We start from the raw sequence: 18,901 nt of genomic DNA, 5'->3' as shown, positions 1-18,901 counted from the left end.
CTCCTGAGACATTTGTTCTAAAATGCAAGAGGGAAAAAGCCCAAACCAACTACATTTCCAAAAACCATGAAACAAAATCCATGCATTAATTTTCGGAGGTTCAGTTTCCCAGTTTCAGGAAGAGCTAAAAACCTGAGCCAAACATAACAATTTACTTCCCTCCAGCACGTTATGGCTCAGCATTTTTAAGTAGCAAGGATTCACATACTGTCAGTGGGTAGGCACTAGATTATCTCTAGCTTTTGCTACAGTTTTTTCTCCATGAATTAAAAAGACTGAGGATACTATTTTCACTGCCATTTCCAAGCATTCCACTTCTCCAAAGGAGGGTGAACAGCCAGAAAGGGTGACCTTTTATAGGAACAGGACTAGAGGCGATGGAGACAAACTGAAACACAGGTGGCTCCCCCTGAACATCAGGAACAACTTTTTCACTGTGAGGGTGACTGAGCACTGGCACAGGCTGCCCAGAGAGGTGGTGGAGTCTCTATCCTTGGAGATATTCAAACACTGTTTGCATCCAGTCCTGGGCAACTGGCTGTAGGTGGCCCTGCTTGAGCAGTGGGGATTGCGCAAGATGACATCCAGAGTTCACTTCCAACCTCAGCCATGCTGTGAAATGTGAATAAAGACCTCACTGCAGTTTTTGCAGAATTTAAAAAGTACCAATTCAATCCTCTTCTCTTATGCCTTGCCCTTAGAGACAGTTGTCTTAGTTACCATTCTAGTCAAATACTTGGCATTAATGGAAGTCTTTGAACCTACTAAAGAAAGATTTTCAGCATACAAAAATGTCATGACTTTAAAGCCTGATGACCTCTGCCTCAAAAGCATCTATTTCTGAAAGAGTCAAAATAGCAATATAAAAGTTGGTGTTGATAGAACATATGGCCCAACATACCAAGCCACCTGCTAAGAAGCTTATTTCTGGTGGTCCTTTTCCTAATGCTGCTCCTGAGTCCCTCTCTATAAAAATAGACCTGGCAGAAGCATCCCACCTGTCGCCCACCTTCCTCAATCAAATCTTCCATTGTGGATGTATGGTATGAATGCACTGCCCTGCCCAGGCAGTATGCACATGCCTACTAAATGCCATATCAACCACTGCACAAATGTATTGGTCTGCCACACGATGGGACTTGGGCAGCAGACAACAGCACTCCTCTGAGACATAAGAGAATTAGTTTCACTTGCCACACCAAAGGATCTTATCTCTATGTGTGTGCACCGTCAGCACTATCACACAGCTCGGATCCCTCCATCCATGCTTTATTCATCAACTCATCTCGGATATAATTCAACACCTCACACCCCCAAGCAGTTTTATTAACAGCCTTTTTTAAAGTTTGTAATCCACTGTGGTTCATTGTTCTCCTGCTCACCCTACAACCATGAGATTTCTCTCCCTTTTGCTCAAAGCTACATATGGATGAGATTCACAAACCAAGGTCATTGTCCCAAAACAGGAGAAACAGCATTTGCCTCCAGCTCAGTTTGTAAGTCAGCAGAGTTTAGTGACACTTGCAGTACAGAAAATGAGCTCTTTTAAAGCATCTTGTACAGTTCTATCCAAGATACATCCATCAAGAATCTGCCAATACCTATGGCACCCAACTCCCCATTCAGAGGAATAGTAAGAAATAGCAATCGTATAAATACTTGATTAAAAATTCAATGGTATGTAGAAAACACAAGGTGTTACTTTAAAGTGTAATTTTTCAGGTATGTTTTAAAGATCACACCAAATCAGAAAACACATGCACCATCATATTATATCCTAAATGTGTTCATCAAATGTCTAAAACATTATTACTGCAGTCAGACTCAGACAAATTTACATACTGCAGCAGGCTACTGACCCATGCTTCAACAGATTTTATCACGGTTCCCTGTAAAGACATACAGCAAAATCACAAGAAGCTGTAAGATCTTAGTAATCTAGATAGAAGGTGGCAAGTCTTAGCCTATAACCGTTTGCTTCCCAACATAGCTCTGATGCTTCCTAACACTGAAAAGTTCATACATACAGAGCATATTGAATAAAATTTACCAGTCATTAAAACATAACCTGACCCACCTGAACAATGGAAGCTTAATGCATTTATGAAGTTGGCCCAGCTTGGAAAAGGCAGAATACACATGATCTCAGTGAGCATGTGCTCCTGAAATCTTCATAAATACAAAAAAAGTTATTTACCTTATATTCAATACCTATATCATATTCAGTTTGAGAAGCAAAGGGAAGCACTCCCAGCATTCAAATGCTATGTTCTAGGAGTCAAAAATCCAACTCGGGTACGAACAGAAAAGAGTTTGGGAACAAATAATTAAACATCAGTTGTCGAGGAAGAAACAAGTGGAAACTGAGAAAGATTCGGGTGAGAAACAAGAGCGAGCTGCACACAAAGGGAGGCAGGAGAAGGGAAAGAGTGATAAGTTAATCAAAACAGAGGGGAATTGCGCATAAAGCAGGGGAACCAGGTCAAAATAGGCAGAAGGAAACAGAGCAAAATTTGATGGCTTCAGGTTGTGTTTTTGTTTGGTGTTTGTTTTTTCCCCTTCAAATCACCTGGTTTGAGCCAACAGGCCAAGTAACTTTTTTGGCCACATTTCTAAAAGTGTACTGTACATGCTATAAAAAGGTTGACCAAACTGCTGCAACAGACTGACCTGCTACGGACAGGATCCCCAAGAAAATTAAGTATGGACAAGGTGAAGCTGAAGGGAAAATTCTCCCCATCCCTACAGATACAGCACTTGGGCATAAAAATCTTACCTCTTCCCTGATGTGTTCTACTTGCTCCTCCAGGAACTCATTTCTTTCTGTCAGTGATTTATTCTTCTTTAACAGCGACTGGCCAATCCGAGCAGCTAATTCTAAGTCCCGTTCTTTCTGTGAAGCATTAAGAAAAGAAAGCTAACTTCAACTTTTTTATTCAACAATGGATTAAAGGGAGGGTAAAATTGTCATGAAATGGAAGGAACAAATACTTCAACAATAAAAAGACTTTTTCCTTCTGTGAGGGTGTGTTTGTTTTATTGCTAAGTTTCTTTTTCTACTCCTGCTTATGTTACACTCACATTATTCAGAAAGACTGACCCATACAGAGTTACTGAACTATACGCATGAAAGCACAGCTTCAAGGTCTAATGTAAAACAACATAAGTGAAACCAGATCTGGTTCTCTATTACAGCTTTGTTCGAGAAACTATTTCATTACCTTGTTATACGATCTGCAGAATGCAATCACAGAGCTTTAGAGGTAACATTTTTAAGAATTTTAAAGCAGCACAGTAAAAGTAGCAATGAACTCAGGCATTTCAAAGCATTTTTCCGTTTTCACTTGCTCCACCTTGAAATAAAAGGCAGTAAGCTGGAGCAGAAGCCAATTCCACCACAATGTAGGTTTAGCTCCTATCTTCTTCATATATTAACATCCACTAGCGCTTTTGTCTAAAAAGAAGTCCTATCCCTTTCCTTTTCACAGATGCCCAAATCTACATTAAGTGGTTACTCTCATGCCATGCTTGCCCCCTTCTTCCCCATCTGTGTGTGCACAGAATTGGAAATAACTGATCTAGACAGTTCACCACACATACCAATAAAACCAGGAGGTTATCCTGGTGCTGACACGTACCAATACATGCCTCATTTTCAGCAAAGACGAGACATGGGGGTTGTAATCTGCCTAGGACAGGATGATAAACTGCCTAAAACTTTCCACCATTCACTAAGCATTTCTATTTATAATTTTCTTATTCAATTACTGGATGTTTACAACAGTGGGAAAATGGCGCTAAGGTTAACTCCCCACTTACTTTTAGTTCAACACCATTTGAGGAAGAATTTTCTCCCTGTCACTGAAAATACTGTTTGGGGATAATTTCCCATCCCTGACAGCTATCCAGATTTTATTACAAAAAGCTACCTTGTGTCATGTATACATTAATGACAAAACCCACAAAACCTACAGCTACTGATCACATGGATTTAAAGTCAATGAATTTGAATGCAGAGGCTTTCATAGTGAAAAAAAAAATGAAGTTACATAATAATCAGTAAATAAAAACACAGGTTATTGATCACAGTGTACACTATCTATAAATAGCATTTTCCAAATGGTTTCTGAAGGTCAGGCTTACATTTGCATTGAAAGCTACTGGCATTATCTAGCCATAAAATCTCTACATAATCTTACGTACAGTCTTTCAGAACAATAGGTCCCACAGAGTTATCGAAAAAATATTTGGCTTACATATTGAGCCAACTTATTTTTCAGTAAACCAACTCTCTTCCTAATACAAAGTGGAAAAAAAATGTATTGCTGCAGCTCTGACTCTAGAGAGGATGAGTTATCTAGCAGCAAGGTTTCTAACCTCAAAGTTGAGGAATGTAAGTTTATTTCCAGGCTCTTTAATTAACCTCCCTAGACTTCCTACACAATAATCAGCAACTCAGCTCTAAATCTCAGTTTGGGGTCAGGCCTCTTACAGTAAGAAGGAACTGATTTATCATAGCAATATCGAAGAAAATACTGAAGCTAAACAAGATTTACACTTATTAGGAAGGGATGATAAAGTAGGTTCACAAAGGAACCTGCTCCTGCTCTTACCATATACCCAGACAGACCTGGTGTCACCCCCTTTGCTTACTTTCAGGGCAATAGGCACATATTTTCAAAATATCAACACGCACGTAGTTTGTGTCTTTCCTCTCTCCCCGCCAAAATGCTGCACCTTACACCCCGTCAACTCTGTAATACACTCATTGGAAGCTTGTTAACAAGACAGACTGACAAGGAGTAGCTTTTGGGATTGTTTTTCGCTTGTGTGTGAAGGTAGCAGAAGGAGTTACACCTTAAATTCTTCAAACAGATGTAATCTCTTGTGATAACCATCATTTGGGGAACAGAGAAAGGAGCTGTAAGTGTATGTCTGCCTAGGAATAGAGTGATTCATCAGAAACGATGGTCAAATAAAACAAAAAGTTCACTTAAAGTATTTATTTTATTAAAGGTTCACCTATTACACATTCATCCGTTTTTCCTTTGCTATTGTACCAATAGGGAAGTTCACCAGAAACTTTAAGATATTGACTCAGCAAGTCCTTTTGCATTGCTCCCATGAGTGTGATTTCTGGATCTACAGACATGTGGCTACATGGACTCAGGGGACGAAACAGTTTGGCAGAATGATGCATCATTACTGGAAGGAGCCAAGGAAACAAATGCAAGTAAATCTGAGACAAAAAAGACAAAGGGAACAGGGCAAAAACAGGTACCAGAACTGTCACTATTGTACAAGCTAATGGATTATTCCAGGACGAGTCTTTTTGGTAAAGCATCAGTTTAAACCAGTATTTTATAGAAAGTTGTTCAAAAGAGTTCATCTTAAAGCACAAAATGCAGGACTTGGTACTGAGAACGGATGTATCAAGCAAGGGTGCGAGACATGAGCATTCCCACGCTTGTTTCCTTGCAGAATTAGAGGAAGAACAGACCACATGATGTATTTCGGCTAGGCAGACCCCATTTTTGATGCTGCTATCGCAATATATAAGCAAATAAATATGAAGGATTAAATTACATGCAGTCATGAATTAATGCAATTTTAACAGTTTTCACCTAAAGAATTCTTCATAAACATTATTTGGAAAATCATTGCTCAAGTTGACTGCAGAACAGCAGCCAATTTCAGTCAAACAATTTATCGTCATAGGTACTGAACAGAAGCATCGTAGCTTGACAATTGCTATTTGCCATTTCTTGAATGCCCAGGATTACAGTAAAAACAATTTTCATGATAAAGGTGTTTAAAATTAAAACAAACAAACAAAACCCCAAACAAAACAAAACACATCAACCAACTAATTAAAAAAAAACAAAACAAAACAAACAAAAAAGCTCCAAACCAAAAAAACCCCCACCAAACCAAAAACGACCACCCAAACATAAGGCAAAGAAGAAAAGGCTTGGAGACAAATCAATTATTAGATATTTTCTAATTTTGTGTCTATGCACTTCTCTGGAAAGACATCATTTGAGATAATAATTATAAATAGAAGACTCTGATTTTTTTTTTACATTATAAAAGAAGAATAAATCCATCAATAATAATACTCTTAGCTTTACATCTCCTGTAAAAATATGTGTCATTTTGAGATTATTCCCCCGCCTCTCCCTTCATTATATCAAATATTTGGCCAAGAGCAAGTTAAATGTCCTCTACTGAAAAATAAGCACAAGTAATGAATCCATATGACTGAGGTAAACAAAAGACCTTTACTTATATTTACCTCACCAATGAGGTAAAGTGTACATACACTAAGAGCACTTATTCCTCCTCATTTGAGTACAGTCTACAAACACTCTTTTGTAGTGGTACCACACAATTTCTGTGCTACTTTCTCATACTGTGTATAGGTTCTTAAAGAGATCAAATACTTGCCTCTTCAAGAAGACGTGTAACAGCATCTATGTCATTGTATGTTTTAGTCATCTGGCCCACTCTTTCAGCACATAAAACTGCGAGGAAATAAAAGAAAACATTAATCATATTTGCAATACTATTGGGGGAAAACATCCTTCAAAGAGTTCAAGTTTGCATAAGTTTTCATCTTATGTCAACTTTTGACTGAGCATATTAAAAGCTATAAATAGATAAATTGGAGCTTCAAGTTAAACAGAGACTATAATTGTTTCCCTTTTGTGATATGTATTTGCTTTTGTCAGCAGCAGAACAAACCATTAAATGATAAAATTTTCTTTTCTGAAGGGCAATGCCTTGAGTTAAAAAAAATAATCAAGGAAGAAGTGAAAACGGATGTTCCTAGATACATAATTAGGATTCTATCATGTCACTTAGTCATTGTATTACACGAAGTAAATTACTCGAGGAATTAGCAACTCCAATACTGTTAGTAACACTGCTCAACATAAAGATACTACGTCATATTAAGTTGATAACAACTGGGTTCTATGGTATGAGACAGCAAAGTAAATACAACATGCATGCAACATAATAAACAATTCTTATAACACCCAAACCACACCACCATGGCCACAGTATCACTCACGAAAATATTTACTAAGACTGGTTGAGATGATTAATCACTAAGGTGGAACCGGGAGTTTTGTTAGGCTGAAGAAAGCATGAGGAAGTTTAATCTACCAGGTGATCCTTTAAGAAGCTACACTGACTTAGCTAGAAGTGTGCACGTTTTCTAAAAATCCACCAATAATCAGAAGAAACAACAGCAATTTCTGCTCTACTCTTACAGCCTTTTTATTTTCAGCTACACCTATTCTTCAAATCCTGTAACTCTGAAAAAAGGGATTGTTAATGGAGCTGAGTGGTTAGTTATCAGGCTGCTGTAGCACGAGTTGTTCTTCAGGGGATTTACCCTTGACAATGTCAGTTAAAGCTCCATCTGACAGATTGGCTAATGTCGCTTAGCGTGCCTTAAGGCAGGGGGAAGAGACAGATGAGGCCTAATAAGATTTAAATCTAAAAAAAGAAAGAAAAAAAAAAGTGTATTGAGTATAGTAATATTACCAGGAGACAGTTTGTCACCCTAAGGAAACAATGCTACCCATTTAAAAATATATATATACATAAATACACAGTTGATCATTACTAAGACACATAATACATCAAGTGGAACAGGACTTAGGCATTTGTTGAAACATTGGAAGCCTTTTTTTTTTCCATATTTGAACATCAGAAAGTTGCTTGAACTAGAGCAGGAAATACAATTTGTTTCTGTTTATTTTCCTGTATCTCAAATGTTATTTTTGAAGATCAAATCCTGAAAACATTAAAAATACTTAGTGACATCAGCAGTGCCAGTGACCTCCAAAGAATGCCATTCAAAAGATAATTACACTTATCCAAATAAATCTGAAAGTGGTAACAGTAAAAAGTTTACTCTTCGAATTAGTAATTTGACAAAAATTACACAGCAATACCAAGAACAACTATACCACTGCACAAGCAAAACCACAGCACGTCTGTAAACCACAAGCTATATTTGTGAAAAGCAGACTAATCGGGGTTCCACAGAAAAAAAATTGAAGTTACTTGCAGGAAACATCAACTACAGTAAGCAAAGTGGCTAAATACAAGATTTCCATTAAAACTGCACATGAGGTCAAAGGTGTGATGTCCAGAAGACTATTCACAATAAAAAAAATTAACATCACCATAAACCCTGTATTTTCAAACACAGTAAGTTCATAAGTCATGCAGTAAAACATCTGTCAGAAACCCTGACGCTAGTATTTTCCAAAACAACTGTACACTAAATAGTTCCCTTGGTTACAACATTCCCTTGCTACTATAAAACAATGTTTGAGATTATCATTAGCAAGCTCATTCTAACTCTGCACCGAGCACTAAATCACCACTGATGATGATGATAGCCACTTCATATCATCCTAATTCAGGTGAATCTATAACCTTCCTAACATCCAAGTTGATAAAAGGATGGTGTTCCCACAGACAGAATAAAGTCACTCAGCTGGGAGAAAGCGTGATAAAGGTTGATTCATGTGGCTGCTCACTTGGCTGTTCCTTCAGAACTTACCCTTTAATCTTTCACGTGGCAGGGTAACACCACAGCCTTACCACAACAGGCTTATTACCAGCCAAGCTGTAGCGACCCCGTCACCAAGAGCTTTTATATCTCAAAATTACCATCAAACTTCTGCTGGCCACTGTTAAAACAGAGGTCTTCATGTACTGCTCTGTCAAGGTGGAAAGGCTTCAAAGCAGAAATGATACCTTATGCATCCTCTTGAACATCCCAGTAGAAACAAACTTCAACAGACTGTACATAATAAAATGCCTGTTCCAGTCAACCACCTCCCATTGCTGTTCAACATATAATACAGCAGAAGCACAGAGCTGCTACCTAAAACGAAGGCTTTTCTTTTGCAAGGAGGGCAAACTTGCAAAGAGGCATGTGGGGAGGAGAAAATGAAAAGCGAGGGGAGAGAAAACAATTCAGAACAACCAGGGGAAAAAAAAAAAAATTCAAGACGGTGTCTTAAGTACATATTCAGCCTCCACAAACTGCAAGATAACATTTGGCCAATTGCTTAGCATTCAAAAAAACCCCCAAGCCTACCAATGAAAAAGACACGCTATTTGAATAATCATTTTGACCTCAAATCGGTGAAGTATGAAGGGGGGAAAAAAAAAAACCCACAAACTCCACATCTCTAATGGATTCTGCATAGTAGGTTTCTAGCCTGCTGGAGTTTCTGATGAATGTGAGAGCCTGGTAAGACTACCGTAAAGATAAAACAACAGCAAATGAAGGACAACATTCTAATACAAAATCTAGAGGCCGATTTACCAACCTCTTTTTGCTCACTTGCAAATAAGTAGTATTTTTGCTTGAGGGTGATAAGAAGCGCAGTGTCTAAATGCATGGACGCACGCTAACATCCAAATCAAATGCACTTTGCACTTCTCTGTTTATGGAGAAAGCTTTTAGATAATAAAGCAAGCAAGAATAATAATCATTAAAAATATGTCTACAGCAAGTGGAGGGACCACAAAATTCCAGAAACACAGAGTATTTTGGTAATTGCTTTGAAACTGATGTCACAGATGCAAAACAGGAAACAAAGAACATAGAAAGCTTTTATCACATTATTTTCATGACTGCATTAAATACATGCTATCAGGGACATATTTGCAGTTTAAAGTATTTAGGGTTTTTTTAACAGCCAAACATACGAATGGATAAATGCTACACAGATCAACTACTTCCTCTGCCTTAAAGTACCTGGGCAGCACTTTCACACTCTCTTAAAGCTTGCAAATTTATGGCTACCCACATTCTTGTGTTTCCCAATGTGAGTCCAGCTGCAAGGATGTATCCTGCATTTATTTTTCATAATCTGTTTAATGCAGCATCTGACTAGAAGCTTCTTTCAGGCTCTGAGCTCCACACTGACCAAAGCACCAATTCCTGAGCTGAAGATGCTCATGGAGAAGGGAGGAAAGTACGTACCTTCCTGGATTGCTCTCTGAAAGTCAAACAGCCATCTAGTATACTGCTTAGAGGAAAAGTAGGTTTCCAGGAAAAGGAAAGAGCTGTGGAAAGGAAGCGGAGCAAGAATACCAGCACTGGGAGCTGCTGCAATGAGCCACCACCCACCAAATAGGGGATTCAGGTGGAAGGAAAAAGGAAGAGGGGAGAGAGAAAAAAAAAAATTAAAAAATTATTTAAAAAAAAAAAAAAAAAATCACAGGAGCTAGCAGTCACAGGTGTCCTCAGCCCTTGCTCCCTGCATCCCTCCTCGAGGTATACCTCCTCTTAATTTCTGAGACACATCAATCAGGGACAAATTAAAGAACTAAAAGAGAGCAGCCGTGGCTGAGGAGAAAATCCCAGCTCCCACTGCTTCCCATTTATTTCCAACTACTGGGAAACAGAAGGGGGATGTTATGGTAAAGTTTCACTTTTGGAGCAGACGATACTCACCGGTATAATTATACAGTTTAACAGGGAAGGCCCTAGTGCATGGGAAGTTCCTTACTTCCAAAATTTGTTTCCTTAGAAAATACCTCAGGGAATACTGTTCATACAGCACAGATCTCTGGCAATTTTAATACTGATGCTTCTTATTGGGAAGGTGGCAGCGGGGATAAACTCACCGCTTTTTTTCCTAACAGTTCTCTACCCAAAGCCTTTAACTATGTCAAGGCCTACTATATTCTTCATCAGTCATGAGAAGCCCTGCCTCACAAATAGCTTTTGTCTCCCCTCTAGTCAGAGCTCTCTCTGAACACAGAGACACAATGCAAGTTCACTGCATCCTAAATGCTGCGCATTGAGACCTGCAGAACAGACACAGCGACGCTGACTGATCAATACTGCTTGGCAAACATAAGCAATCAGAGATGCTGGCAGACTCGGACTCCTCAGCTCACCTTGGTTTCATATCTGAAAGGCTATTTTTGCACTCCAAAGAGAAAGCACTTGCTCTAGAACCAAAGCCGTGATTTTTAGCCACCGACAGTTATGATCTGGCACTGGTTACCGCAAGCACTGCAGCAACTTGAGCCAAGCGCATGAGGAGTTCTGAAATTGTACTGTAGTACCTAGATTCCTTTTCAAATAAACTCAGGAAAATCATACCTCAAATGTGCCGTCAGCTCTGTTACTGACACAGACTAGGAAGATTTTACATGCTTAAAGGTAAACATGGTAGCTTCTCTTCCACTAAAGGGGAGTTTTTGGCAGCCCTGGCTAAACTGGGGCAGAGGCTTCAGGCTGTCACATCTGAGATGACCTCGAGAGAACACGTTCATCTACAAAGCTTAAAAACTTTAAGAGACTATTGTCACGGAAGCTTGAAAAATGTGCTTCTGAGGCATGACTTGCTAGAAGTCCAAATTTCAACGTAACAGGCCAGCAGTTCCTCCAGCCTCCCCCACCGCTCCCCTCCAGGAGGCAGATGGGGTGGCCAGTGGGTGGCTGTGACCCTGCTCAGAGGGACACGGAGCGGTCACAGTGCCAACTGCTGCGCGGCTGCCCCGTCACACTGTGGGCGAGCTCCACGGGAGTGTCTGCAAGAACATCCTGTTGTGAGGGGTACACAGTCAGCAAGTACATCTTAGCCTGGTGAAAAATAACTACCGTTAAGTTCAATAAACAATGCCAATATATTTTTTAAATGTTACAGCCCAGCTTGTGGTGATTTCAATGGTGTAGTTTGCAAATTAATCTTTTAATATTAAGGTGCAGTTACTGATTCTCCTAAAAGTGATTTTTGTCTTGCTATTTAAGCTACGGTTTGAAGAGTGTGTGTTTACTGCCATGTATCTCATATAGTATTCAAATAGCTTAGTAAATCCAATATTAAAGCCTCACATAAAAACCTATGTTATTACTTGATCTCAGGTTTGGGATAAAATTCTACTGTTATTTCTTCTCTGAAGTTTAATGCCCAAACACTCAGGTTGGCAGCCATTTCAAAGTACATTCTCTAAGCAGGCCATGAACCGCAACAAATTTTCTTGTGCTGAATGAAGAATGGAGTTAAAGGAAATTTCAGCAAAAATGTCACACACTGATCACTTCTATTAGCATAAACACAGATCAAATGTGGCAACTTGGAAGAGAGACACAAAGCAAAACTAAGGAGATAAGGAAAAACAGCTAGAGACAACCAAAGGCCTTATTCTTGTCTCCATGTTTGGACCCCAAAACCTACCATCATCATAACGCATACACCATTTACTGACACAGCTCAGCATAGCTCTTCTGTTAGAAGTAACACTTTTCTCATAGGATTTTCAAAGACTAGCCATTGAATTACTGTCTTGACATTTTCTCCATCCATTCCTTGTCAAGAAATGTCTGGATTGCAGTCCATGCAACTAATAAATGGGTGTAGGGCTTAAACCAGGATCTGGACTGCAAATCTTTCAAAAACGCTAAATAAGCCTGTTTTAAAAGCCATGTATTGTCAGGTGTCTCCCTCTCTTAAATATGGGATCTTTTCCCATTCCAACTCTGAGAGCAATTGGCTGTACTAGTCTCCATTTTCTTTGCTTTAGTGTTTAAAGATTCCAGAGCCCTGTACAGCCTCCATTCTAGTCAATGTCTTTGTAAGATAAACCAGGTGTTTTTCATTTTCTATAAATCGGACCACTAGAGTGCCTGAACTTGAGATTTTAACAGTGACCACAAGACCTTTTTTTTAAAAAAAACAAAACCAAACCAAACTTGGGCTAGGTTCTTAGCCTGCATTTCCTCAGTGCTTCAGTTAAGGGAGATTTTTAATCTAACTGTTACACTAATAAACTGAAACAGTAATGGACAGCTGCCGTCACAGGTCCTAAACAGGTACTAGTCTTTTCCTGTCCTACCTGCAAAAGCAAGAATCAAAACACAGCCCAGTTTCAGAATTATAATAGCTGAACAAACAATTCACTAACCAAAGAAAACTGAGAGGCTGTCCTTTCACAGCTCAGGTGTTTTTAACCAACAAAATCTGAGTAGACTCTATGAACAGATCTCCCTGCACAAAGTTTCACTGGTCAGCTCAAAGACCAGCTCATCAAATGAAGAGTAAATGTGATGCTGTCAGGCAAATTTACAACTCCAAAGCAACGCATTGACTCCAGAATCATTCTGCCTACACCTTTACAAAGGCTTCCCATCCTCATCAAGAGAACTGATTCCATAACACCCCTGAGTGTAACACTAGTTGTGAGACAGGCTCTAGGATCTTGCTGTTGGGACAGGGAAAAACATCAAAATGACCATGGAAATAATAGGCGACTAGTGAGTACACGTTCTGTTCGTGGAACAGGCCAAACAGCTAAGGAGTCTTAATTACACACTTTTTACCCTCTTCTTTTCAATAACTATAAATGGTTAAAGTGAAGCATATTCTCAAGACTTTCCACTTCTGATACCAAATTTATAGCCAGATACAGCTAAAATATTTCTTTTGTTCAGCATGAAAAGGCTACATGCTGGTGTTTCCATCTGCTTTACTTATAGAATGGATTGACTCATCCCTAAGATAAATACTACCGTTTCTAAGCGTGCCCACATGCAAAGATACATAGAAATACCATATATCGTTTTTATGCATCTTTTTCACTACTACACTGAGTGTGTAGGTGACTTTAATGTATAGGTGGAGGAGAGAAGGCTTCTTTAAAAGGCATTCAAAATCCATACTGAGCTTTTGAGAGAAAGGTACTGTAGAAAGACAGGGCTAAATTTATCCCACATAGAACTCAGTATTTTATCTCGAAATCAACAGGACAATACTTCAGACAATACTTAGAACTGCATGAAAGGTAAAGTCAGCAGGAAGAATAAGAACAGCATGACGTATGTGTCAGCAACCATTTAATCACTAAAACAAACAAACAAAACAAACAACAAACAAAAACATCATCAACAACAAAAACAAACAAAAAAACCCCATACAAAACACCCCCAAGAATCAAACATGTCAGTTGGCCTCTCTCAATAAGTTTCCTCCCCACTCCAATGTCCAGTTTTAAATTTTCCTTTTCCCAGTATTCTCTCCAGTACCTTTCTATTTGCACAGACAGAAAAGTTATTTCAGCTTCCTTCAGAGATCCACAACAGGAGAGATGGATAGTTATTGACTGAGTATGAATGAAATCTAGGTGGAATATTTGATTCTGAGGAAACCTTTACAGGAAAGCCCTATGCAACAGCGTTCAAAGAGCATGTTACATCCACTGAGGCTTTGGACACAGAACTCTTTCCCAAGAAGTGATTAAGGGTGTAAATTCACAGCAGGTCACGTTTGCTGTGCTAACAATCTTCTAAAGCATCCTCACACCAGCTTTATGTTAGTATATTTGGAAGTACAAGTTCTCTACCAAAAACCAGGTTTTTTTGAGTGAAATTCACAGCACATGAAATAACAAAGGGTGTGATAAGCTTTTGGTACCTGAAGCCCTGAAAAAATTGCCAGACTGGGGGGAAGCAGCCCTTGGATGGGCACATGCTCTATACAGAAGGTGCACAGGGCGATTTTTCAATGTACATACATCCACATTCCCATCCTAACAGGCCAGCTGTATGCAATACTGCTGATGTCCACTATTTCAACAAAGTATTACAAGATTTTTGAGTAGTTTGTTTTCTTGAAAGTTTAAGTCATAAGAGCCACAACCTGGATTATTTCAATTTATGTATTTTCAAGTTCATGAATAAGTACAAAATTGTTGCCCTGTTCTTTTCCTCATTTTTAGAAGTACCTGTTGGGAATGACAACCACACATGCAGAGTCTCATCATACACGTACGAGCTGTACATATAAAAAGCACACTACATGTCCAAGGCAAGACAACTTCCCAAATCCAGTTTCATTATAAAAAAATAGTTATTGAATAGCCTATATCTGTTCATCATGTATTTCTTATTTGAAGAAGTGTACATAAATTAAGATTCATCCTATTCATATAAAAGTATTTTCTTCATATCGAATCTGAATATACTGGCTACACAGCAAAGAATTGTAAAATTTAGTAATTTAAATCCACACAAATCACTCAAATCACTTACATGTTACCATGTCCTACTACCATAGAAATTTAAAACCAAAATGTGAGAAGTACCTTCTTCCCAGATGTCAAGGGTCTGCCTGTTAAAAGTGCATTCTCTCTTATTCTCCTCTTCACAGTCATACTCAAAGCTTTCCTCTTCGTTTACTGACATTGCCGAAGTTATTCCAGATAGACACGATACGCCGCCTTAGTCTCACAGGAGATGGGAAGTCATTCCCTCGGAAGCTGTATTTTTGGGGAGAGCAAAGCAAGGTCTCCGCAAAGCCGGATACCATCTTTCCTCACTCACATGCTCAGCCAGGGAGCTCCTGAGCAACTGAGAATTTGTCCTTAGCACAACAGCTTTGTGTGGTACAGATGGGGTGGAGGAGGAAAGAGACCATCTGTCTAATAATTACTAGAAGATTTATGTTGTTCCTCATACCATCTCTGAGGGTAGCCAGTTTTGCTCGACAGCTCCAGTAGCATATATCAGACAAAGTGAGCGGGCTGAAAGCCCCCTCCCTGGCACTCCTCACATCAGCAAGGTTCTCTCTCCTCTGCCCGTGCTCCTCTAGTGAAGTGGTAGCTTCCCACAAGTGTCTCAGCGACACGGAAGTCTGACCCAGCCTCCGACTGTCACGCCTGGCGAAGGGTGTGCACCTTCACGGAGTTAAATCACCTCTCGGGTTGCCCAATGCTGCACGGAACAGATTTCCCAGGAGCAGTGAGCAGCCTGAGCCCACACACACCCATCCCGCACAGCGGGGAGATCTCCAAAGCTGCAGGTGCTGTACAGCATGGTGTGGTCTGACTGCAGCATCCCCCACATGCTAAAACCACTGTGTGGAGAAGTGGGCTGGGGGGAAGGGAGCGGGTATTTGGGGCTTTTTTTTTTTTAATGTTTTCACAGGAAAACAAAAAAAGCTTGTACAAAGCATTTAGATGACATATCACAACAGCTGCTGAACACCACGTTTTTTACAGTCATCTTTACTCTCCTGTCTGCCGCGTGAGATGGAATACCTCAAGTTCACACATGGCACCCAAGTGCATTTCCAAGGGCATAGGTATCTCTTCTCTGTTCAACAAACTAAACTCCTTATGCTCGGACCTCTTTATTTCCAACAGGCTGTGTTTGCTAAACTTGACTACACACACAGGGCAGGTTAACCTTCTTATTTAGCTTTTTGCAGCTATAGATACCTAATGTTTGCCAAGTTGCCTCCCTTACTTTCAATGGCAAAGAAGTGCCCTTTGCTGCTTGCAAAAAGCATTCCTGCCTGTGTCACAGGGCAAAGGAGCTGAAGGCAAAGTGGGGACACTTCATGGCAGAGGCAGCTTGTCACCCTTTGAGGGGACATAACTGTCAGGGATGGAGCTGGACAAACATCACCAACCAGCAGAACATAACAGTTAGGGTCATGTAAGAACAATTTCTCTATTACCGCTTCCCTAGTGCTGTGAAAGCATGAGGTAGTATGAGATGGGAAGGAACTAATTTTATACAATCATGATGAATTCTTCTGGTTTAAGTTTTAAACTCTTGATATTTATATACAAACAGGGTAACAATGTTTATATAAACAATAGCCAAAGGATGTGAAATACATATAGGTGCTTGCTGAAGAACAGAACATTCATTTCTGAATAAAGAACTTACTACTCACACTTAAGAACTTGACCTTTGCCTGCCAAAATCTACTGCAATATTCAGCAGCAGCAGCCTCAAGAACTCAGTTGGGGAAAAAAAATAGGATTGAGGATTGTCCCTTGCTCCCAAACCATGACATTAAAAGATATAATTTTAATAGTAATGTAACAAGGATTATGTCTAGTTTCTGATTCCTTAGGGTATTTCTGCATCTTCCTTTCTCCCTTGTAACAGTGAATCAAAACTCTTAAAGAAAAAAACAAAAACAAAAACACCCACCACACACACACAAGCAAAAACACAACCACCAAAACCACAACCCTCCGATGGTAGGAATCTTAACTACCCACTTGCCATCCAGTGTCAATCTACCACATTTTGGTAATAGCTAGGGAATGGAAATTCAGAGAGTAACCAAAATAATACAATTCAGACATCTTTAACAGAATGCAAGAAGAACCTTTTAAAGCTTAGGACAGAAAAGTCCACCCCTGACAACACTGTTGATTTTAACATTGCAGACAAGCGTTCACCTGTAGTTAACCCAGTAGCTTATAAAGGAGAGTAGGGCAGTGGGCGACACACTGAAAACGTGTGTTGCTGCCCAATATACATGACAATAAAAGGAGAGTAAATGAATATTCCCACAAGCTCACTTCTGAACTGTGACTCATGCCACCTCATGCCACACAGGAGGACTCAAGGTGAGTGAAATATGTGTTGCAATGACTATACTGATATCAGCATATCATAAATGCTGACAGAAATTCATAATGGGTGGAGAACGAATGTGTACCGCACCCTCACACTATCAACTCATTTTTAGTGTTATTCTGCATTAAGCCCTTTTACTAGTGCAGCAATATTTACTTGTTGAAGATTAAGAGCCACGTTTCCAACAGATGCCAAACAATAAGCAGCAATGGAAAAAAAAACCCTAAACTGTATACAGATCTGAAAATATACATTCTAATCAGGAATTATTCAAGAGAGATTTATAATATTTCCTGTGAACACACACTCAGAGACTTGAAGAACATACCAGGAAAGAACATTCATTTTACGGGTTGCCACTGCAAAGCAAATTTGGCGTATTTGCTGCAACCACTGCTCTGAATTAGTGGCTAAAGACATTTAGCTGTTTTCAGGAAGCTTGCAAAGTGAGCTGCAATGTTGAAAGCACAAAGAAGTACATTCCTTAAGTGACGCCTGCAGCCAGGTACAGACGGACTTCAGTCACCTTGCCAGCAAGCAGGAAACACACAGATTGGGAGCCAGTCTGCAGAAGGGTGAGGCTGGACACAATACAAATAAACCCTCTTATCTTGATTCATTATTTCCAAGTAACTCCATCCACTGCATTCGTATCATTTTAACCTTCTTTTATCAATAAAAATATCTAGACTTTTGCACAATTAAACACATTAATTTCAACTACAGTTAACTAACAAAAATACTGCGTTTAGAACAAAGAGATTCTCTGTAAGCTAACAAGTCCTATAAACAGAGGCTGAAATAGCAGCACCCACATTTAAAAACATGTTGATGAAGAAATGTGGGTGTTTTGGGGTGGGCTTGTCAAGGAGGACGGATAAATTGGCCATTGAACATGTACTTTCTAGTAAGATATACAGTCAAAGTTGGCTTTTTCAAACGTTTACAGGTTTTGCATGTTTCTCACTCTTTCAAAAGCCCACCCAAATTATTTTCTGTGAACTCAACCAAATAGACAGCATGTTACTTCCACAGAAAGTGAATGAAATGGGATGAACTGGGAAAACACTTATCTGGAAATTCAGCGGCTGAGCAGAATAGGACCAAAGAGACTTGTATACTGAAAAATAAGCCAAGTAAAGACAACATACAAGTAGAAGTAGCTTAGGTCTGATTGGATAAAGAATGGAGTGTCAACAGAGGAATAAAGAAAAAGAGGTGACATAGCAAAAAGAACAAAACTAGGAAGATAATAATGATCACATGATCATTAGGTTCAACTATAGTTATCAAGTACAGATATACGGGACATAGGAGCAGAACAAGAACCACTGGAATGAGAGTTTTAGCTGCATGTCTATAGAGCAAGGGCTGTTTCAGAGAGGGCACAATAGAAGTATTTGTAAGAGTCTCACAGATTTAGATTGCATACCCACAGTCAGCATCCACTCGACATCCAGAGTAACACCAGGG

General features: G+C 39.4%; 1 protein-coding gene across 2 annotated transcripts in view; it reads right to left on the bottom strand.

The window, feature by feature from the left end:
- Positions 1-18,901, bottom strand: part of TRAK1 (trafficking kinesin protein 1) — a 111,550-nt gene that overhangs the window by 32,294 nt on the left and 60,355 nt on the right. For both annotated transcript variants that reach the window (XM_065627130.1, XM_065627131.1), the window contains exons 4-5: positions 6,448-6,524; positions 2,777-2,893 (exon numbers count right to left, since the gene is read on the bottom strand). In XM_065627130.1, the coding sequence (XP_065483202.1) occupies positions 2,777-2,893; positions 6,448-6,524 (194 nt within the window). The remainder of the gene's footprint in view (positions 1-2,776; positions 2,894-6,447; positions 6,525-18,901) is intronic.

The sequence above is a fragment of the Caloenas nicobarica genome, chromosome 2, assembly GCF_036013445.1.
Source record: "Caloenas nicobarica isolate bCalNic1 chromosome 2, bCalNic1.hap1, whole genome shotgun sequence".
In the NCBI taxonomy this organism is placed as follows: domain Eukaryota; kingdom Metazoa; phylum Chordata; class Aves; order Columbiformes; family Columbidae; genus Caloenas; species Caloenas nicobarica.
The sequence above is the reverse complement of the archived record's forward strand: the minus strand, read 5'-3'. Positions and strand labels throughout refer to the sequence as shown.